The following is a 25,327-nucleotide window of genomic DNA, read 5'->3' as shown; positions in this document are numbered from 1 at the left end:
GCTTTTTTTCAAGGAATCAAATCTTGAAAATGTTTGATATTTTTCAAAAACAATTTAAATTTCAAATGAAAAACTTTCAAATTCAATCTTAAATTCTCGGAACTTTCGAAATACTTTAAACTTTCAAAACTGTATTTTTCTCTATAAAATGCTTTTCCTATTTCTTCAAATAGGAGTCTTCAAATAATATCAATTTCTTTTTCAGAAATTGATAGTTATTTAAAATGCTTTTCTAAAGAATATCTACTTATCTATGTATGTAGTAAAAAGTTAAATATTCACGAATATAGTACATTTGAATTTTTTTTTAACAAATTTAGTTTTTTTAAGTAAGTTTCATTGATTACAGTTAAGTAAATTAAATTGTTTGGTATTTTATTTTATCTATTTTCATATGTTGTATTAATTGCTTGATATTTCATACTTTATGATTGTTTGATTCATTAATTAGGAATACTTATGTATTTATTTAAAATTATTTATGCATGATTGTGAAAAGTACTTAATCATAGTTCTGAACCGTAATCTTTCTCTCATTTTTAAAATAAGTTTTAAAACAATTTTAATTTCATTTCTTAATGTTAAATCAGTACTTTTTTAAAATTATTTTTGCCAAATAAGCAGGAATTGATTATTTTAAATTGTTTTTTTTAGAAAAAACTTCGTTTTACAATTATTAGGTTTGGGAAATTACAGGGATTTTTTTTTATTTTTAAAATTATCACCGAGCATTACAAAAAAAAAATCACAATTTTAAAATTTAAAACTCTTAACTAGACAATCAGCTTTCCTTGTTAAAATTATTAAAGCTTTTTTTCTTCAAATAAACGAATTTTTGTTAATAATCAATATATAGTAAAATCTCTGACCAGTGATCCATTTTGGTTGATGCGTGTGTGACCTGTGTCGAGAGACAAGCTGCTTTTTGAAATTATTTAAAATTAAAAAGTTTACGAAATAAAATACAAAATTTAATTAAAAATAAATCACATATAGTTTTAAACAATAAAATTGTCTTATTGACATGTATATGCAATAAAACCATAGTATTAATATACAGTAAAAACCTAAAAAAGTGATCCTTTGTGGTTTATGCCAGTGCGGCTGGTGTTAAGATGTAGGCTGTTATTTAAAATAATAATAATGTAATAAAAGGCCGAGAGTTCGTGGGCTCGAACCCCGCCAGCCGAAGACTCCCGGTGTAGTAAAGTGACTGATGCACGTTAAATCTGTCGAGTCGCAAAAGTTATCCATGTTCCCATAACAAATCAATACCTCTGGGAGTACTGGATTGGAGATCGATCGTTCTCTGATTCAGGTCAAAATTACGATGAATGAATGGATGTATGGTCCGCCCTATAAATGGTGTGACGTATGGTGTGGCAGAAGTCGAATTCCTGGCAATAGATGGCTCCCCTGGAAAACAAGAACAATCGCACCCTCTTTTGTCGTTAAATATAGTTTGGCTATGCGTCTTATGAGATTTAACTTCTTGTAATAAAACTTCATTCAATAGTTCTTTAACTACAAAAAATTTTACTTTAAATTCATAATTAGGCCTGGGATAGCCTGGTTAGTAGGGCAGTGGGCCCATGTCCACGAGTTCGTGGGTTCAAGCCCCACCGGTCAGTAAATGGCGACTAATGCACGTTAAATCTGTCGAGTCTTAAAGTCTTCCAAGTTTCCATAGCAAATCAATAACTCTTGGGGTACTGATCCAGGAGTTTTCTTGTCTTCTGGATTGGTTCAAAAATTACACTGCTACCGAGTTGAACATTAGTAGTGGTAAACCCAAAAAATTGGGCCGGCTGTTCATCGACGGATATAAAATAAAATTCATAATGAATATTTGAAAAGCCAAAAAAATATAATTATAAATGGTAGAGTAATTATTATAAATAATAAAGCAATTATTATAAATGATAAAGTAATTATTATAAATAATAAAGCAATTATTATAAATGATAAAATAATTACTATAAATAATAAAGCAACTATTATAAATGATAAAGCAATTATTATAAATGATAAAGCAATTATTATAAATGATAAAGCAATTATTATAAATAATAAAGCAATTATTATAAATGATAAAGCAATTATTATAAATAATAAAGCAATTATTGCAAATAATACGTTAGTTTAATAAGTTATTCATGTTTTTAGGAACAGCTGTTGTTGAGTGTTATACCCGCATACATCGCTGCTGAAGTGAAGAGAAGCATCATGCTCAAAATGGCTGATGCCTGTCAAAGTTCAAATGCCCAATCAAAGCAACGTTTTCATGAGCTCTATGTTCAGAGGCATAACAATGTCAGGTGAGATTCCATCCACTCATCAAAACTTCCTTTTAGCTCAATTGTAAAATGGTAGTAAATATATTTCATCAAATATATTTCATTACGTTAAAATTCCATAATTATATAAAAATTTGAATCTGCGTATGCCGAATTATTTATAGTTTTTAATCAGCATCTGTTAAGTAATTTTTCTAGTACGATAGTTTATTAAGATACAGTTTAAACAGTTATTTTTTCCTTGAACTTCGATCAAACATTATAATAGAGTCATTTTTAATTATAAAAAACATCGTTCTGAAATTGAGCCGGCTTTACCAGTGTTTACCTAATGGAAAGCTTATTTTTAATTCGCAATAATTTTACATATTTTGATAATTTAAAAGAAATTAACTAGAAGTTAAGATTAAAAACACAGCTTATATCGTTAAAGATGTATCCATTTTAAATGTGTATTTTTGTAGAAAAAAAAATGGAAACTATAGATAGGATTCTTAATTGACATTTTAATATCTTTTTTATACCATTAGAAAAACTCTCGATTTTTTTTGTTGTTGAAGCAAAAGTTTAGGGAACAGTTATTAACTTTCATATCCTGCTTTGACAAGAAGAGATTATTTTATTTATCGTATTTCTCAATGAAACGATGGTAGTCACGATATTAAGTACCAACTGATTGTTTAGTTTTTAGATTATTTGAGATTTAAAAAAATACTCATAAGTAAAAGTAATTACTTTTTTTTAAAACTTAATGCTTAAAGTTCTTTAGCTCTTTTCCCAATCGTTACTTTTTTTTCAACGAAATTATTTTTCTTAGACCATTAAAGAGAATCGTTACTATATAATTATAGAAAGTAATATTAAGAATTATAAATAGTATAATTCAACTAATGAAAGCGGCCGCTGTGTATATTTATTTGTCATATGAATTGATGAATCATAAAATGAATCATGTATCTTTTTAACGAATTTGCAATTAACTTAAAATTTTAAATTTAATTGAATGAAATATAGCAATACATCTTAATAAATTTTAGTAGAAAAAATATAGCAATTGTACTGTATAGTATTATTAAACTATATGAATACCAAAAAATATATTATGTACTGTTAATACAGAGCGTGTGCTAAGTATATCTTGAGTCTTTCTGAAATGCAATTATGAAGTTCAATAAAATACCTTGTCACAATTTCATTTGTGACATTGAAAGAAATATATCAATACAACCGAAACACTTTTATTAGCAAAAAATATAGTATGTACTGTTAATATAGAGTGCTGTAAAGTATGGAGAGTATATCTTGAGTCTCTCTGAAATGAAATTACGAAGTTCAATATAAATACCTTGTCGTAATTTTATTTGCGACTTTCTGATGAAATTATTGTACGATGGTAACGGATTGCTAGAAATTCTGGTCTTCAAAAATGTAGTTCTTATTACCTCACAATTTGTAAAACTACTAAACTGAAAAGTTAATATAGCCAAATAAATGTTTTTTTAAGCCAGGCTCTAAAGTATCATTTTTAAATTACTGAACTGTTTTTCAGAATTGGCGCTCATTTCACAGTTTATTTCATAATTTTAACCTCTTCATGTCTATTCCTTTTACCTCAGAGAATAGTAATAGACCTTCCGCTTACTTAAAATGACTGTTTACTTTAATGGTTAATAGTGGTTATTTAATAGTTTTTCATTTATTTTCCTAATATATTTTTCAATTATAACAAGTAGAAAAGGGTCATGAGTGATGGCTTCAAACTTTTATTTAAAGTGAATACTAAACTTAAATATGTGGTCTCTGTTTTATCAATCTTTAGGTGGTTAGTAGAAGTTATTTACATACATATGTGGCTTTCTTTGTAAAGAAAAAAATGGCTTAATTCTTTTCTATTTTAAAACTTTATAAGCACAATTTGGCGAAAGAAATCAATTATATATATATTCAGTGTATCCATATATATTCGTCTAGTAGTGAACTGATAGTAAAGACACGGTTCTCAGTAGAACACCGAAGTCAATCATCATTGTCTGTGGTCAGTGAGTGGGTGGGCAACCACTTTGATCATCCTGAGTTGGGACCGAGGGTGTGCGGTACTTCGTTAAACAGTTCTACCGTAAAGTGCTTTACTTCGCGAGTAGGTCGCCAGACTACCAAAGCAGGGGAGCCATCCTCTCTGCAGAGAATCAAAATTGCGGTGGCATGTCTTCGGATCATCCACATGGATGTTTCCCAGAAAGTCGCCAATAGTCCATTGTGAGGTTCTAGTGCGACGTAAATAAAGTACCTTCCATATATATCCAGTGTTGTAGCTAAATTCGAACCCACTACGCCTTCACTTTAGAGTGGTTAGCGGAACTGCGATACTGCATGGCAATGAAGTTCCCTAAGATTTATTGCAAGTTAAACAACTACATATTGATAGAACCTCCGCTGCGGCTGGCTATTGTTCATCCTTTACACGCTTTTTAGAGTAGAGGTTGCGGGTTCTACATGTTCATGTTGCTTTTCTCTACTTTGTGCTGTCTGCTCTTCAATTTGACAAGATACAAGCTATTTTTTGCATTATGCACAAGAGCCTGCCTTTTTATCAAAACCAAATTTATTCATTGTTACACATCCAGGATAAAACTTTGATCCGAGCCGGCTACTGCCATTTTCAATGACGTTTCGCAAAGAGGCAAGTTTTCTTCTCCGGTGAAGTCCCTGTAAAAAACCATATTAAAAAAAAAAGCATTATTATTCGAAGTATTTATTTATTAATTTATTATTACACATGCATAGCAGGCTAGTGTGCTCATTACAAAGTACGATTTATTATAAGCCTTAAGAAAGTTGAAGAACAGATAACACAAGAGAAGAAGATTATCAAGTTCGGGACCAAAATGTATCTATTGTAGCTTGGAGGTAGCGGGTTCGAGACCAGCCGAATATAGCCAGAAACATTATAAATGCTATCATATTCTGCTAGTTTTAACCATACTTTTTTTCTAAGTGCAAATTTCTAAGCTTTGTGTTTGTTTCTTAATTTAATTTATTATATTATGATATAATTTTACACTAAATATTTTAACTGAAATTTAAAAAAAAAAAAATTCTGTTTTTATTTTTAGCATACTTTACGCAGATATAGTGAATTTTACTCCTCTGTCGGAACAACTTTCAGCATCAGATTTGGTCAAGACTCTGAATGAACTATTTGGCCGCTTCGATCAAATAGCTCAAGTAAGTCATTTTCATAATATGCAATTAGCACTTTTATCGCAGCAATGGCGCGCCTTTGTTCCACAATCTGTACTTAAGAGTTCCCCCGCAGCACTAAAAATTAAACAAAACACATATTCCTTTAAAAAATTTCAATTTTACTTCAGAAAATAATAATTAATTGCATTCATTAACCATATTCCCTAATACAACAATAGAGCACGAATATTCTTGGAAGACGAGTTATCTAGTTCATCACAATGAAAAAGTTAAACCTCAAATATCCGAACCTATTTTATGTAACAGTCATTATTATTCCCAATTAAAACTTTCAGTGGTGTAAGAATTCAATTTCGTAAAGAAATTTTCTAGAACTCAAGAAAAAAAATAATCAAGAAATTAACTATTAAAAAAAACTTGAGAATACATTTTAAAACGAATAGATGCATTAGCGCTCATCACTTAAACACCATTAATGAGAACATATTGTCAATTTTTATTTTCTTGCACCAATTTGTTATTAAAAAATTGCACCATTACTTTGCCTTTCAGAATAATATATTAAGTTTAATGGATTTCGATGCTATTTGCGTCGTTGGGCTATAGAGATCGAATGCATAAAAAAAATAAAAAGCAAATAATAAGTCGAAAATTTCACAATTCGGTATGATTGATGCTGAAAAAGAGGTATCGAATTTCTCATTATCTTGTCTCGAAAATAGGAGACAAGTAATTCCAAAAGTTATCTTGATATCACCAAAAAGATAACCGAAACTTCACTTTAGCTGTTAAAAGGGAGGCACGTCGAAGAAATTTTTGTTCTTGCAAAATTTATGAGAAAAATTGCGTTTTGCATATTCAGAAAATTACCTAAGGTGATGACAAGATGCAGAGCTAAATAAAAAAATGAACGTAATGGTTTCTAGATGCTATGTAGCATTTTATTCGAAAACATAAATTGGAAGAAATCGATTCAATAATGGTCTCATAATGTATTTTTAAGGAAATTTATCTTGTTAGGGATAACCATTTTTCATTTTTTTTATCTCTTTATGAATAAAGAAAACATAACATCTATTACAGAATATATATTTTATGAAGGATATCGAACTTAATAATTTGGATTGTCATAAAACACTGCAAAATTTGTTTAATCTGTTTGAAACGCAAATATTTTAAACTTTTTAATATCAATATTATTTTTCTGAAGGAGAGGAGATATTTTTCATCAGGTTCCTTAACCCCTTAACGATCGGTTAATTTCCAAGAAAACGGTCATGAAAGTGCCTATTTTTTTTAATCCCTGTATCCCTGATTAGTGCTGACATCTAGTTTAAAATAAACTAACTATCTACAATTACCTTAAAAATATACTGGCATTGCCATCTGGTGTGTAAAATGAGAAATAAAATGTTTCCCGGACAAAAGAAATGAATTAGTTTTATTCTTATTAGTGCGTTACTACTGAATACTCCAGCTCGGAAATATCACGGGAGCGAGAAATAGAGGGCGAAACCTCACCCCGCCATTTTTACGGGAGCGAGAAGGAAGGGGTAAAGCAGGAGAGTCAAATCTATTTAAAAGGGGGACATAATCAAAATTCGCGTATACCTTTATGGTAACAATGGCAGGGGACAATTTTTTTATGAAAAGGTACCTTCCGATGACAGTTGACAGTTTGCTATTATCAATTGAACGACTGATAATTTAACAGTTGACAGTTTAATTTTTTTTATTTAGGTCGTTTTTAAATTTAAGATGTATGTTTATTCAACGAGAGTCATTTTTCAATATAGGGAAATTAAATTACCCTATATAGAGAAATAGCTTATGTTGAAAGCCAGAATTGAAAATACCAATATTTAGCGTAAGTTAATTGGTGATAGAGTTTCAAAGTCCTGAATGCGTTTCTATTGAAAATAAAAGAAATGTTTCTCAAACAAGGATCAAGAACATGCTATTAAATGAAGTTATCTGAGATTTTTGAAAACACTTTTGTAGAGTCAAAATTAGTTTCTGAAGTTTTTTACAGTGTGAGATTACAATTTACTCGACTGTTTCCACAGTTGAAAGTTGATTTTTTTTAAATGCAGTGAACTTGTTTCCTGTTATTTATTTCATGAGTAAAATTATTGCGAAATAACAAAGTGATCCTATAATTTGTAACATTAAATCCAAAGATCTTTTCCATCTATCATTTCAGAAAGTTTTAGGTATTAAGTAAAAGTAAAACACTCAACACATTGTGCTATTAATGTTTCTGAATTATTAGACTACAACAGTTTATTCAACTGTTTCGACAGTTGACAGTTTAAAAAATTCTTTTAAATTCAGTTAACTTGTTTGCTGTTATTTCTTTACTAATTAACATTATAATGAAATAATAAAATAATCCTATAATTTGTAAAGTTAAATCCAACGATGTTATTTGCTGCTTTTCTAGGGAAAGGAAAATGTTTAATTTCTATTAAATTATATAAATAGATTAACAGAATCCCAAAATGAGTAACAGTAACGTTCTTCTTCCTTTTTCTTTCTTCTTTCTTTCTTTTAACATTTTTAGTTTTATTTGATATTCAAAATTCGAAAAAAAAAAACCAACTATTATAGAGTTTATTATTCAAATCTCCCTCTAGAACCCACATTTCCAGTCTGATCTTGGGGGTAGTAAAACCCAATACTGTCGAAAAATTCTTTAAAAGTAAAAAAGCTCATGTTCAATGATGCCATCTGAAGTATCAATGTAAGTAAACTGACTATTGAGAAATAAGCGACAAGTCAATAGTTAAGTGTATTAATAATTATTTGTTCTAAACAATTATGACATGTGCATTTTTTAATGTGTATCAAATCACTAGTTCCAAGTTCTTGATGTTATATAAGATTTGTGCTGGCAAACATAGAAGGTGACAATTATTAAGCCATATGAAATAAAAGGTAAATTATTTAAAAACTACTGAGTATAGAAACTTTATTCAATATGGAAAGGGGAGTGGGGAATAATACGTCACTATAGATATTCGGAATTAGGTTATGACATCTTCGATATGCTATTATGCTTCATCATTGGCTATTGTCGCAGACGAATAGCAAGATTTTGCATAAGTCGCTGAAGTGTCGGAACATCGATGCTGTCGATGCTACCTCTTGAATGGCAGTTTTCTGCTCAAAATCGAGTTTGGTGTTATTTTGATCATAGTCTTTAATATAGCCCTACAAAATGCGTCATGTGTGTTCAGATCCGGTGGATACGATGGCCAAGTAAGTTCCATTCTAGTAGACTCAGGGTACCTCAGAGCCAGAATGCGGTCCTAAAAGTGCTCCCCAAGGACCTCAAACACTTTCTTGGTCTGGTGGGGTCGAACTTCGTCTTGCATGTCCACCTTGTTGACACTTCGGATAACGGGGATGAAATAGTTTTCCAAAGCCTTCACATATCGTTCAGTAGTCACCTTTGCCGTCTACAAACATCGCACTGATTATTCCGTAATTGGACATTGCACTTCATACAGTCACTCGTTGAGGATGGAGAGATTTCTCGATCGCCAAATATGGATCATCAATCCAATGAGCCAATTTTGCTCGACATGCTGCACCGTGACATTTTATCATCCATATGGCCGACAGCAACAAGTTGCGTGTGCCTGCGCATACTAATTCCCATCATGCCCTGCGGCCAACCTCGACGTTTGAACTTCATCCCGCAAACCGTTCAGAAGTTATACGGTTTTGTTTCATAATAGTTCAATAATTGTCACTCTGTACTAGTAGGTAAGAATCATTGAAGTCCATATAATGTATTTTGTGGGGAATACTAACATGGATTAAACTAATATGAGCCATCGAATAACGAAATAAAACTAAATTACCAAAATAAACTATTTATTAAAAACTTTAAAATGAAAAACTGAATTAGAACATACGTCAAACTTACAAAGTAGTTGGGAAAAAAGGCTCTGCTCCTTGAAACTCGCCTTAAGCCAAAGTAAACTGCTGTCGCGAAATCGCTAATTCAACTAACTGGCGAGCAGGCAAAAATATTCCAGTTAGCAAGAGTTTCAGAGCGCATGCGTAACAAATTAGAAAAGATTTCTCCTAATAAGTTATCGTTAGATTATTCAACTTCGGCTGAACATATTTAGTATGAATTCTAATAGTTTTAGCAATTCCAGAAATATGCTGAATTTTGGTCAAAGCTTTTTTCCTTGAAAAAAACTCAGTTTTTGACAGAAGATGGGAGATAGTTTTATAAGCTAAAGCGTGTGACCTAAGTAAAATAAATCTGTTTCCTCTAGAAAAAATATAATTGCCTATTCAATAGAAAAGAAGTAAGTAGACAAATTGCGTTTAAAGTGTTTTTCCAAAAATATTACAAGTGTCTTAAAAAATAGAAGTTGGTAATTAATAACTGTAGAATTTAGAAATTTATATTTATCATAATTACCGTGTACTAACTTCTAAAAAGCAAAGCTAAATTGAATAACATAGCTTTTTTTAAAGGAGGGTAATAAATATTTAAACAGGAAAATTAAATTACTATATTTGTTTTTAAATTTCGTTACAATAATTGTTACTTTTTTGAACTAGTTTCTTCACAGAGTTTACTTTATACTAATTATTCATACTTAAGCGAAATTTTAATATTTCGCAAAGAATCTTATTATTTCTTCCATTGCTTACTTAAGTAAGCGATTAAGCTCTTGCCCCAAGAAAAATAACTCTATTCTCAGGATTCATTTCAGTAAAAATATTATTCTTTGAGAAAGTCATTGTTTGAAACAATTGAAATTATTATTTCAATATCTCAATCGTGGTAAGATAAAGATTTGTTTAACTCTTATTTGATTAACTATGTAGATTTACTTCACACTTAATAACATTAATTTATCTTAACAGTGTCGTTTTGTTTGCAATAATCTATCATGTTATTTACGTAATTTCGAATCTTGAGGGAAAAAAATTATCTGATGCATTACTTAAAATAAAAGTTAATGCAAATAAATGAATTGGATATCAATTCTACATGGCCGAAGGTGATACAACAATTGAATATTATTTTTGAATAAGAAAGACGAATGATTGATTAATAATTTGTTGCTGTGATGCCATTATCACCATTACAAACTTCATAGCTTTTAAATTTCCTTTATTTCATAACTGTAATCATTTTTGATCTTTCTTAACCCCTCCTAAAATAAATAAATAAATTCTCAATAAATGTAACATGCAACTTTTTATTTCAATACAAGTGTATAACTAATTATTATTCAATGTTACGACAAATGAGTATCAAATTCTGTTTCAAATCTTTCTTTCTTTAACCACGTTTAACATTAACATTTGTTGTTATTTGATTTTATAATGTATAATATTAATATTAATACGTGTATTATTAATAACGTGGGGTTGGCTTTATTTCTGGCTGTAAAATTCTTCGACAGCTCGCCAATTTTTGGATATATTCTAATGGTCTTAAGCAACGGATAGCAAGTCTTCACTCGCTGATAATTTGAATTTTAACGGGGGGGGGGTGGAATTGGATACCTAGGGCTTCTCAGTTCGAACGTTGAAAGTGTTGCAAAAATTCTATAAAAATGGCTGCTTATAAAAACCTTCTCTTTGTCTTTGTAAAAGAGTTGTCTAATAATTTGTTAATAATTATTATAATGTTATGGATAGGACCATGCTTGTTAATTTTAAAAATACTGCCTAATAAAGAAAGATGATTTTCTTTGTTTGATCTTATTTCAGCAATTACTCTATTTTAGTACAAAGGCAATGTACAGAAAAACATTAAAATTAACTGGCATGATATTGTGCTTAGTTGTTTCACGGATTTAACTTAATAAGTAATCATGCAAATTAATGATCTATAATATAAAAAATTATTTAGTGTAAATATTAAACCGCATTCAATTTTCATTTCACCATACCTGAGAAAGTTTTAAGCTAATCTAAAAAGTTTTACTCATAGTTTTAAATTCATTTATTCCATGCAAGAAAATAATTGCTAATATTGTTTATTGTTTATAATTATTTCATTTAGTAATGGGTGGAATTTGTTGGACGAGTAAGGTATACAGATTTTTACACTGTATTAAACTATGCAATTTTAAATGACTAAACACAAAATTTGAACGATATTGGTTGAATAGTTCTCGAGAAAAGAAAGCTTAAAAACGTATCCTTTTTTAAAATTTAACTCAGAATTTAGATTTTCTAAAATTTGATCCCCTTCTCTTATTTTGTCAGGCACAAATCCAAATATGTCGAGAAAAAAGTATGTTTATTCAGAGAAAATGTCTTTTTTTTATTAATAAAATTAACTTGGAATCTCCCTTTGAATTTTTAATAAAATTGGCTTTTAGGTCATGTAAATCAAATCTACGTATAGGACATACTCTGCTGACTCAGCTACATTTGCTGTTCGAAGAACCCCCTCCCCAATGCAATACTTGCAGCGTTTCACTTTCGATTCATCATACTTCAATTGTTTGCCCTTGTTTTAACAAACATCGCTTTACTTTTTTCGGATTTTATGCATCAAAGATTTGTTAGATAAAAATAATCTTCCTAACATTTTAGCATTTTTATGTACTATTGAAGTTTTAGGTTGTATGTAATTGTTTAATAGTTCTTACCATTTAAGTAAGTTAACCATGAAGCTTCATCCATTTGGATGCATATATCTTTGCGGTGTTTTAAGAGTTTTCCCTATTTTACCGAATTTTACTTTACCGTTTAATCAGTTTTCAAAACTGGCGCAGCATGTCCTTTTTTGATCCTTGTGCCACTAAACTCTACATTTAATTCAATTCTATTCATGTAAATCAAATCATTAGATTGGAACAAAAATTATTCTGGGTGATTTATTTTTTTTGCACTCTCCGTACGCTATATGAATCATGGACAAATTAATCTGCGATAAAAAAAAATTCGAATTTTAGTACCAGGTGAAAGGAGAGCAAGCATAAAGAACAAAAATCCGATATCGGAGTCGCAAAAATTCACTTAATCATTGCATATGTTCAATATTCTATAACTTTATCAATAGTGCATATTCCGTGAGTTCATTCGTAATACAAAGGATTTCTCTTTCTATTGGTGTGTTGTGTTAGTTTTCATTTGAAAGTAACTCCTTCTTTCAACACATCTTAGCCTCTATAAATTTAATAATACTCTTTACCAACTCCTTCGTTTGTGTGGAAGAGCGATTTTATGACATTAACTAGTGGCTTTTTAAACGATTCCAAACTTCATTAATGACCGAAAAAGTACCATCTACTGGTCATAATGCGAACTATTTTATCGTCACAAATTTCATTTTTCTATGGTGCATATAAAACACATATCCTTAACCTGAACGGACAATATATTGGTCAAAGCAGGGTAAATTTAATTTTAACCATTTTGTAACTTTTTCTTTTAGAAAGAAGAAATAATAAATCGATGGTAAAGTTAACTATCTTAAATTCTTCAATGCAATTTTTAAGAGCATAAGTAGCGTATAGAATAAATTTTATTCCAAACTTGATGCGAAGGAATTTATTTCACATCTTTTCAAAAAAGTGGATGGGGAGAAAAACGAAATAGATTGACTTGCATTTGCATTCCAAATGTTCTACAAAGTTCCTCCATTTGCACATTTCTCCAAAGCCAAAAAAATTGATCTCCATTCAAATGGACCTGAGAATTTACATTGATGTCTCTAGTCAAGATTTTTAAAGTAAGAGAACCAATATTTTTTCGATTTAAGGAGCAAATAAAAAAATTTATGTTTGTGAAGAAGATAAGGTTAAAATGTTATTTGCCATTTTAACATAATATATTGCCATTCAAAAGAGTAATGTATCTTACGTTTTAAAATTCATATAGTTGTAATAAAAAGAACCTAGTTTCCATCCTAATATTTTGTTTTTACACAATCTTGAGCTTTTTTATGCAAATTGCTGTATTTCTTAAAAATATTGGTAAATTATCGTAGTAAATCAAACTATGATTATTTAAGTGAAGATGAAAAAAAGTACTATTTTTATTACTTAACTAAAATGTTACTCAATCAAACAACCTGTAGTTTATATTTTAATACTAAAATATTAATTTAATTGGCCTACAAAATTCCTTGCTTTATAATGTTTTACTTTTTATAATACACTGGTGCCCAAAACTTAAGCTTAATTGATATTTATGAGAATTTTTGAGGGAATCAAAGTCAGAGATATGAATAAGAAAACCATGCAAAGATTATTTATCACTTTCATTTGAAGAACGAAAGTAAAAGAAAATGACTATTTTGAAGTTAAATGAAGTGTATTTTGGTAACAACGCGTGTTACAAGAAATCAGTGCCCAAATGTGCCATGCGAGCGTGGGTGCAACGTAACAAAACGTTCCTAGCATTTCATAGAGCTCTTTTCCGTTTTGGAACAAAATTTGGTGTGTACAGAAGGAATACAATTTGTTTCCTGAACATGCTCCTGAACATACCTTGCTCAATATGATTAAAATCAGCAGAATAACCAGAGCATTGCATGTGTTAGATATGTTCACGTTCAGAGAAATAGTTGACCAGGATCACATGGTTTCGATGCACGTTATCATTCATGAATATGAATCCAAAATCAATAGCACCTCAAAGCAAGAGAACATAAAGCTAAAGAACTTAATTTATGTATCTTTTAGCGGTAACAGCATGCGTGTCAAAGTGGTCATCCAGCATTATGTCTTCTCACATTATGACTCCCTTTAAGGAAAAATCATGTCTTTCCATGACGTTTCAGGTGCGAAAACGAGCTCCATACTTGTAGCATTTCTTTACTCATCATCAATCAATATTCTGAGTAAATAGGGACACAACATTGGTCCACTATTGCAAATTCAAGCTCCGGATTATGTAAAGGCTTGAGAGGAATGCGAATGGCTGGTCATCTGGCTTACAGCAAAGTATGACTGGGCTTCATTTAAACAGTTTCTTCAAAACTTGTAATCTTTTGACGGGATTGGAACTGAATTGTTTGGCACAACTGTCCCACTGACGTTGTTCAGTTATTTATTGATATTGGTTTAGTCTAGACGAAAGCTTGCTATTCTTGGTCGTTGATAACATCTCCCAGATTCTGAAGCCTCTACCACTGACGTGCGCGTGCACCGGTTTTCTACTTGTTCTGATCTTGTTTGCTCTGATGCATCTTATTCTGATACTTCTGTTTTATACTTGTGTCGGTTTCATACTTGTTACGCGAAGTTTTACGCATACTGAAGTAGACTTTTTACCTTCAAACAAACTCTACCTGTAATTTTGGTCAATTTTATCAATTTTTACTCACGTTCTTAACACATTTTATGAATTATGCTTGACCTTTGGTCAGTTGATGATCAAGTATCAGTTTGGTCAAATTGAGTTTCAAAAAATTAAAACTCAATTTTGCATTTGTTTAACATTACTTAGAATTAGAAATTACATAACTTGGATTAGATTTCTTCGTAAGAGAAAGTAACAGCTAATGTGAAAAGCATAGAAATATTTCTTTTTATAACAACATTCATTCTTCGTTCTATTTTTGTAAACTGAAAAAAAAACAACAACTGCAAAACATTTAATGTAAGATAGATCCTTTACACCTCTATGGCATCAACTTTCAATTGTTTCTATAATTTCATCTTTCACCATTGTACTAAAAGTACTACTTCATTAAATAAAGTTCGACAATATTACCTTTTCTTATCTTTTGTGATAGACAATGATTATGGGAAAAACAAACAAGGTTAGGTTATTCCTGTATGGAATTGCAGGTTTTAACTTTTATATTTTAATGAAAAAACATATTTATAGCACATGAAGAAAAGAAAAGCTATTACAAGGCTTCTTTTTGAAGATACTTAATTTTGTGCTGGTAGTTTTTTTTTTTTTTGGTTAGCGACATTAACGACATTAAAATTGATTAAAAATATTAGTATAGGAAAATGTCCAAACCATCACCCTATTTTAACATTTAAAGTATTAACATACCTGATTTTTTTAATGCATTACTAATTATTCTGAATCGATTAGTTAGCTCTAAAAGGATTATTGTTATGACATCAACTATTATTTGGATACAAAAAGCAACTCAAAAATATTAAAGATTCTCCAACAGTTATGTGTTTTTAAAATGTATAACTTATAGTACGAATTGTATATAAAAAATATGTACTGCAAAAATTTTGAATAACATAAATGCAAAAATTTAAAAAAAAACCATAATCACATAAAAATGTGAGGATGTACAAAAGAAACATCCTGCGTCAAATTCTTCAACAATATTTCAAATGCAATCAAACTTTCACTGGATTAATTTATAATACTAGCCACTATTGATGACCATCTTGGTCATCTTTCAAAATCTTGGTCATCTTTATCATCTTTATTTTGTGTAACATATATACTTGAATGGAAATTGAATGCACAATACTACTGTATTGAAATATTCTAATTTTTCAATCGCTTCTTTAATCCGAATGTCTTAATTAGTTTTCAACATTGTACTAAACAAATTTTTCCCCGACTAGCTAAAATTAAAATAAGAAATCATGTAGCATAAATAATTAGAAATATTCCTGAAATATATTTCGAAAAAATGAATGTCAGTGATCAGTTTTATGTTTTACTTTAACTTGTAAAAATTTCGTTGATTATGAAAGTAATATTTCGCAGGTTCTTTTTCAGATTTTTCAATGTGAAATGATTTCACCATAAACCTTTCTTGGCATAAACGATTTTATTTAGATGCATACTTATGCCACGGCACAAACATGAAGTATATAGAAAATAATAGTAATTAATCACATAATCAATGAAACTTCGCGCTCCATCATAGAACATTCCAGTCTTCTCCCACCAAGCTAGAGAACAGCCCCCAGCTTCTTTTTTTTTTCTTAAGTTTTTTTCCGTATCTCGCAGCGCCATCTATTGTCGACGATTCTTACAATGAATTTATTAGTCTCGTGTTAAAAATAAATGACGCGTGTATCCTTAAGATTAATCCTAGATGAATTGAATCTACTTGATATAATAATAAAAAAGTTAAACGTATGTATAGATTCAAAATGTTTCTTATCTAGTTATAATGCCTTCCTTTATTCGCAGAATCTTTTCATACATTATTCGAGAAACTATGTAGCTCATTAAATTTATTAATAACAACATCTAATTTATTGATACAGGATGACTAAATGTATTGATGTGTTGTTATAATGTGTTTGGTGACGGAGTGGACCACAGGTCATGGGTTCTATCTTTGGACCGGACAAGACTGACTCAGCCTCTCAGCGGGTTGATAAAGTACCAAGTACCCTTGGGAACTAAGCACTGACCACACAACCGAAACAATTGCTCCAGCACCCCAGAGTCCAAGGCCAAAAAACTGAGATGGCCACAGTAGGCCTTTGCACTCCTTATCGCGGCACTGAATTTAATTTCTTACTTTTGATACGATCACCCTAAATGTATATTTTAAGAATCCTCGTTAAAAACTAAAACAGACATATTTTGACATAGACATATAACACATATTTTGCTCGCGAATTAATGTTTAAGAAAACAAAAACGCTATAGGGATATGAAGAATCACTATTGTGGAAGCCCGGTGTGTAGTACATCATAACTTGTAATATTTCCAGTTGTAACTTTAGAATGTTTCTAATTGCTGCTTTCCTTCGGTAATCAAACAGATTTTGATTTCTCAATAGTGATTTGTCAGACTCATTCTCATTTCTCAATAGTGATTTGTCTTAGTAATGTTTTGTTTTTTTCTTCGTTTTAACATTAGTTTGAAGCTTCCAATGTTTACTTTCTTTTGCTTTTCATTTACAAGAATTCTAAAACTACATATTAAAAGACAGATTAAAGAAAACTCTATATACTTGTTTATCAGGACAACTATGCAATATTTATCAAGAACGAATACGGCAATGTTCTAAAATACAATATATAAGCCAAGTAAGAAAAATAATGCGATAAATTCGAAAATGTTTTCTTCCTTAATTCGCATATTAATTACTCTCCTTACCAAAGTAATTAAGATCTTCATGCAACAAAAGTATTAGTTCAAATGAGACCTATTATTTGTTAGTCCTTATCATATCTGTATTAAAGTAAAAGATTTAATTTTACTCTAATGTTAAATATAATGAGAAAATTCAAGACGGAGATTACGTTGATTAATAACGAGGTTCGCTACTGAGCTACGGGAAGTATCTATAATTAATTATGTCATTTATTTTAGTCTTCGAAAGCATTATTTCCTAAGATATGATACTGATTTTAGTTGTTTGTTTTGATGTACCCTTAATTCAAATACGTTACAAACAATTCCAAGGAAAACAATACTTTTACAACAAGCGAGACTTTTGAGGTGTAAATAAATATTAAGAATTGTGTAAATTTTTAGAGTGAAAATTAATCATAATTAATCAAGGCTTTATGTATTATTGACACACAATTATTAATAATTTTTGGCTGTAGCAAGTTCAAGAATAATTTAGTATAATTTATCTGTAAAAAGATAGTAGTATCACTAGAAATATGAGATTCCAAGAGTTTATCTAGTCCAGTTCCTCAGAACTTTTTTCAAATATTTTTACAAGATTAAACTTAGGAAAGAACACCTACATATATTTCTTTAGTAACCATGCCATGGAACTGTTAGTAGAGTTATAGGCGCTTTCTTTGTACGCTTACCGAGAAGAATTTAGTATTTTCACTAAGGAGCTTAGAGTAAATGTATATGAAAGTGTGACACGACGCTAATAAACCCTTAGTAGATACTAAAGGTCTTCAATCAGAAAAACAGAACCAATTCAATTACATAAGTACCGTTTTATAAACCTTTGCCAATTAGAAAAGCAGATAGCACAATTCAGTGAAAGACTGAACGAGAATGGACGGTGAGATTCGTACCCACTACCAACACGCTTTAGAGAGTTATGAGGGTGATACCGCTCGTGCAAGAAGACTCCTAACATTTTATTTTATTTTATAACCGTTGTTGAACAGCCGACTCAATTTTGATTTTGCCGCTACCAATGTTCAACTCCATAGCCTCGTAATTTGGAACCCAATCCAGAAGACAAGGGAACTCCTCAATCAAGTATTGGGAGAAATTTGCCTTCGTGGAGGACTTTCTGATGGAACTAACCTGCATTCGCGTTGCATGGAGAGGAAGACCATGAGAACCTCCCACGGTTAGTCTAACGGCAAAAGGACTCTGACCCATGATTCGTCTACCACTGGGGACATTTCATGTCAACACTGTGGTCGATGCATGCCGTATTCTTATTGATCAGTCATTGCTGGATTCGAACCTGATTCACCTCATTGGAAGGCGAAAGCTCTATGCCCTTAATCGTCACGTCTCAAGACCCCTACCATGTAAAAAATCCTGCAAACACCATTCAAAAAAAATTCTTTTCTTCCTTTGAAAATGAAAGTTGAGGTAAGTTTGAAAACTATTTAGATGGCGCTGTAAACGTTACATCAATTTCTGCTGAAGTAAAACAAGCAAAAACTTGTTGATTAGGTTACAGCTGATTTTTTTGTAACTGATGCCACGAAAGAAATTTCTGGTAAATGTATGCAAAAATTTTTTACTGCATATCTATGCTGCTCTTTTACTGCTATACTATAATCTAGATGCCGCTTTCTTAATGGTCCACGTTCTGTATGTAAGAAATCCTGATTACATTTTTAGTGTTAAAATTTATGAATAATTAACCAATGTTCTATGCATAATTGATGCAATTAATTCCTTATATTTGTCTGATATCGGTTCTGGTTGAACTAAACAAAGTCATGCTTTGATTTTGAGGCCGCAATTTTAAAAACTCGCTTGCTACATTTACGGTAACCTGATTATATTCTAATAGTTAAAATTATTATTTAGTTATTATTTTGCAATATTATACATAACTGATCTATGTGATTAATACTATATGTCTCAAAGTTAAATTTGTTAACCCATGCAATAGTTATTAAGTTAACCCATGCAATGGTTTTGAGGTCATAATGTAAAAGACTCGCATTTTATATTTAAAATACCCTGATTACATTCGTAGAGTTTAAAATTTAAAATAATTTACTGTGTACATACAAATTTGATATTTGTGTATGTATATGCAATTACCGCAAGTAAATAATAATATTTATATAGCTAAGATATTCTGCTTACATTTTTGGAGCTGAAATTTATGAATAATGTACGGCAACTTTATACATGATTGATATATGTAATTTAAAATATTTGTCTGAAACGTGATCAACTATGACTAAATATCAAAACTCTGGTTGGATCTTAGAATAATATTTTTTTAAATCTCGTCAAGCGACTTTTTAAAATCTCAAATCTCGCCAAACTAAGTTTCTAGAAGATATTTCGGGGAGATATGTTGCAACCTTATTGCAAGTTACTTTTTATTTAATTTTATTAAAAATATTTTAATAATTGAATTTTTTTTAATAATTAAAAAGCAACTTTGATCCAAGTTATAATCGCTAACTTGGCGAGATTTCAGAAAGTTGCCAAGGGGTGGACTATTCTAGAATTTTATCCAAAGCTCTTAATTATACATAGTTTCAGTGTAGGTAATTATCGCAAGGACAATAATCCCATAGGCATTGTAAAATCCAATCACGCGAAATAAAGAAAAATAGTGCGTGGAGTCCCTCCGCGTGGAAGAAGTTAAACTTCACAACCTGCGACGTTAATTGTAGAAGAATCAGCAGTCGTAGAAGGATCACTAGTTCTATTCAACGACTCTTTCTCCTGCTCCGCTCGCTTCCGTGCTCTGTAATCACGGAAATATTGTGCATTTTTCCCTCGTGGACCTCTTGAACCAGTGGAAGTGCTTGTGGTTGCCTCATCGTCTCGCCCTGGAAAATGTATTTGTATTAATAATGTATGTGAATGCGTCATAATGTAATTTCAGAAGAGAAAACCTAACAATCAATTGATATTCACAAGAGACGTACCTTGACATAACCTTAAATCCGTCGCATTGTCCGTGGGATTGTTTTCACTCATTTTTTACAATTGTTATCCACTAAATTTGAAAATAAAAAATACTACCCTATTAAATTATATGTGTATCAAAACAAACTAAAAAAATATTTATAGAAAAACAATTCGCGATCGCAACGCTCGAGTACGCCCTCTATCGGGAGCCTGTAAATATCAGACATTAATTTATCACGTTTTCATTTAGTTCCATCAAAATCATCGGCCATGACGGACGCCATTTTCTTAGCAGCAAATAAAAATCAAAATTTCCCTAAGGAACAGCTGAAGAACTTGAAAAAACTAACCAGAACATGCCAAACATTGAAGCAGAACACGCCAAGCATTTGAAGAACAATTTCTCAATAATTTTTACCTTTCTATTACCAACAACATAACTTACAATTTCATGATCACTTGCTGTTACAGATGTGTATATTACGGTAAAATAATTTTTTCTGTCTTCAATTCATTACAAATTAAAATGAAGTCAACATTGCTTTCGTCATTCCAATAAAGAAATGTGAATTCAGAACGTCAAGAACTGCAATAGTTATAGAATTCTTCTTTGTTATAGAACAGTATATATTTCTGTATCTATATAATTCGGAAAACAACAATAAAGAATCAACCAAATTACTTGAAATAGTGTCATTTGTGCTGATGATTAATAAATTTTTTATCGTTTTCTTGGTAAGTATTTCTTAGTTTTGAAAGAATAGATAATTTCAACTAGAATTCAGCTGTTCTGTTTTTAAGCTACATATTCAAATTCATATCGAGATCTTACAATTATAAAATTTTGATGTGTGGTATGTTATCTAAAAGTAATAAAGGGATAATCTATGCACACATTATTTGAAAATAAAACTTTCAAACGAAGAACATTTCATTTGGAACTCTACGGATTTATAAAGAAGGTAAGTGTTATGATTTTTATAGTAAAAAATTTGTTTGTAAAACTTTTTTTTCTTATTTGATGATAGTTCTCTACAGAATGGTTTCTTACGTCTGATTAAGAACTATAAGAAAAGAAACTATATGAAAGTTTTTATTTCAATGTAAAGAATTCTTAAAATCGTTTTTTATCCTAAGAATTCTTTATTTTCCGTTTTATAGTTTATAATTTTTTGATAAAAATTGTTGTCAAAATACTTTTTTTGAAAACATAAATGGTATAACATTATGTGTTTATGTATACTTCTTGCATATTCTAATGTTTCAAGTAATATGATTCAGAAAAGTATGAATAAAAATTCGGTACTTATGTATTAACGCCACAGCAGCTACAGATTTGGCTGTTTTTAAGTGCCGCCAATCTACACCTAAAATTTTTGTGACAAATCATAAAACGAAACACTTTATTTAAAATCAAAGTAGTTTATCGGATTTCGGTGGACAATGGGCAAAATATTTCGCTCCAGAAAAAATAAAATTGCATCTTGTTCTATTTTTGGCAAATCCCAAAGACGCATTTTCGTAGCACTAAAAAATGGTAACAAAAATCGAAGAACAAATCATTTTGGAATTCTTCTGATTTATAAAGCAGGTAAGTGTTAATTTTTATAAAATAAAAAATTTTACTTTTAAGTAGTTTTTTTCTTGATGATAGTTTTCTATAGAATGGTTTTCTACGTCCGATTATGAATCAAAAAAGAAAAAACATGAAAGTTGTTTATTTTAATATAAGGAATTTTTAGAAATTTTTTTTTTTTTGTTTTGTATCGTAAGCATTCTTTACTTTACGTTTTTCAGTTTCTAAATAATGATTTTTATTAAAACTTAAAATTTTTTGATAAAATTACTTGTCAAAAAACTTTATTTACAAAATTAAATTACATAAAATTATGAAGCTTATGTATACTTTTTGCTTATTTTAATGTTTGAAGTAATATGATTCTTAAAACTATGGAATGTAAAGTTTAAATAGGCCTTTCAGGTTATATCATTAAATTTAGTAAAACTATTTCTCAGGCATTAGGTTTTAACTCTAATAAGAAGATACATATTTTTTTCTGTTTATTTACAAATATTTTTCAGATGTGTTTTGGATGTTCCTTCTTTAAAAAAAAAAGAGATACCATCTTGTTTTCGGTTGTATAAGAAAGGATATCAAACATTTTTCTTTTTTAAATTTAATAAGCCACATTAAAGAAGGAACGTTACAATGCTACACGCTACATTAAAGACGTCTACAGAGTAACTGAATGACGGTTCATATAGAAATCGCAGGTATGTGTCTCATACAACAACGCCCCCTATAGTTCGTTGCGATCGCGAATACTCTTATGACTTTTATTATTTTTATGCTAGTGAGAACCAAAACAATATGGAAATGAATGAGGGAAAACTGGATCCTACCACGTGAATAAAAATGTAGCGTTAAACGTTTAACGCAATCTTGTTGGAAGTCGCATAATAAGTATAACTTCAATAAATGACATCCAACCAAGCTTTTAAATTACTCTTTTTTTTTAATCCATAGAAATCATGGAATTTTATTTACAAAAGTATAAAGAGTCGATAGGGTGACTTGATCGACTGCCGTCACAAATCATGCTCACACCTAAATAAATAAAGTAAATGATAAACTTTTCAGTGCATCGTTTTTTACAGGTACAATATGTATGAAAGGATTGTAAAAAATCAGTTTAGCTAAACTTTAACAAATTTCAGAATCATTCTAATTTGACACTAATTCTGAATATACCTAGCTTTTTGCTAATTAAAACGAATGTCAAGATTTATATTGCACCAATATTAAACTTACATTTGCTTTAACTTTAAATACGATGATCAAACAAAAGGTTTATACTTACAGTTATAAACAAAATGCTGGATTCTTAAAGAATATTTCAAGAAAAGTCTTAAATATTGAATATATTTAAAATAATCATATGAACTGCATGTCCTGTAAACAAAGCCTTCTTTCTATACTACAAAAGGGTTAGAATGAGAATAGTTTGTTTAAAATTTATATTCATGTGGAAATGAAGCTTGGTAATAGTTCAAATAATGAGACTTGGAAGGATGTATCTTTCAGTAGTTCAAGCGTTTGCTTAATAACTTTATATTACCTTAGACTAGCAAGGCACTTGCATTTTAATGGATGTTATAAAATATACATATTCCTATAGTTTTTTAAGAATTTTGAATGATAATATTAAATAATAAAATTTTTAAATAATGAGAAATCTCTAAAACCATATTTTTTGTTGCTGATAATTAACATAAAATCACATCTTTTGTATAAACAATATGAGGAAATATCTGTAATAATAAAATTGATAGTTTGTTTGGTGTCTTTGTGTGCCTGTCTCTCCTATTAAAGCCCTGGATCGTAGATTAAGTAGCGACACGCCGCCATTTTGGTGACTGCAACTCTCACTGTAGAAATACAGGAGATTCCATTCTTAAATGCCACTTTTTATATATCAATAATTTCATTTTCTTGTAGATAACTTAAATATTTACTATTTTCTCTTTTAGTTCTTTTTCTCTCTCTCTGAAATTGTGTCTTATTTGTATTATATTCAGTGAAAATAATATCTTATCAATATTTTAAAACTTTCTCTTTAAATTTGACTTATTAGAACACCGAAACAACCGGTAATTATTAATTTAAAAATATCAAACGAATAAAGTAAAAAGAAAAGCTGAAATGGAAATAGCGGATCTAGTGCAATAATACTTCACCGTTCAAACTAGTCAACAAAATGGCGACTGTTTACTCATGTGATCGGCGACAGCCAATCAAAATCGAAAGCGGCACAAAGGTTGCTAGGAAAAGAATGACGTTACCTAAATTAGGTAATCTAGGGCATTATCTCCTTTAACTGCCGAACTGTTTGTGCTATAGACAGAAATTTAGACAATATTTCTGCAAGTGACAATTTTTACCTAATTTTAATCGAAACATAAAATTTGTTAAAAACTTGAGTTAACATTAGGCATTGTTATAAATAAAATTTTAGACAAATCTGTTTTTTTTCTTCAAATTTTTAAAAGATGGCATCAGTGATCTAACTTATCGAACTTAAAGCTCTATTTAATCATTAAAGGAGTTAACGTTCTTATCTATACCTTCTTATTTATCGATAAATAAATGTCTGTATGTTGGTCCTTTGCAGATTTCTCAACCATCCGACCGAAAGTGATAAAATTTGACAAACGGATGGTTCGAAGCATGAGAAAAGTCACTGTCGACATTGCTACATTCTACTAAGAGTCGTTAGAGCGGTAAAAATGAGATGGACTTTTCGAATTGTTTAAGTGTTAGCCATCGTTCTAAATTAAGCAATAAACGATTATATTATAGTAAATATTCTAGAGGTAAGATCAGGGATATTTGCTAGCTTATAGCTCTATTTAATAAAATGCGTGTTATTATAACTGTATTTTTAGAATTATTCTCGAAATTGAGATTAGGGACTGCAAATTAATATTTAAGTGAGGAAAAAAAACTTTATCATAATTCAAACTAAACACTGGGGAGTCAAGAGATGAAAACACACTTGATTGATTTATAAATAGTGGGGATTTTGTTTTATTTTTTATCTTTTTTTTATCTTTCCGTTGGCCACTTAGAATATTAATTTTTCAAATTTGCTTTGTCCTTATTCACGTCCAGTAAGTATTGAGAAAGAGTACCGTGTTTTGAGAGTTCAAAAACGTGAAATTCTTCTTTAAGTACTTCAAAAGTACTTAAGACATCGTAAGTACTTTCGAAGCAGATGAAGTTTTTCCATTTTCAAATGAATCTTGTCGCTTAGTGTTATTTGTTTAATGTCTCTTGTTT

The 25,327-nt window shown here is 30.1% G+C and overlaps 1 protein-coding gene across 1 annotated transcript in view; it reads left to right on the top strand.

Annotated features, from left to right (window-relative positions):
• Positions 1–25,327, top strand: part of LOC107452662 (adenylate cyclase type 2 Ac76E) — a 180,921-nt gene that overhangs the window by 107,107 nt on the left and 48,487 nt on the right. The window contains exons 5-6 of the mRNA XM_016069209.3: positions 2,167–2,318; positions 5,411–5,522. Coding sequence (XP_015924695.1) covers positions 2,167–2,318; positions 5,411–5,522 — 264 coding nt within the window. The remainder of the gene's footprint in view (positions 1–2,166; positions 2,319–5,410; positions 5,523–25,327) is intronic.

This window comes from Parasteatoda tepidariorum, chromosome 1, assembly GCF_043381705.1.
Source record: "Parasteatoda tepidariorum isolate YZ-2023 chromosome 1, CAS_Ptep_4.0, whole genome shotgun sequence".
NCBI classification, from domain to species: Eukaryota; Metazoa; Arthropoda; class Arachnida; order Araneae; family Theridiidae; genus Parasteatoda; species Parasteatoda tepidariorum.
Note: the sequence above shows the minus strand (reverse complement) of the source record. Positions and strands in the feature narration are given on the sequence as shown.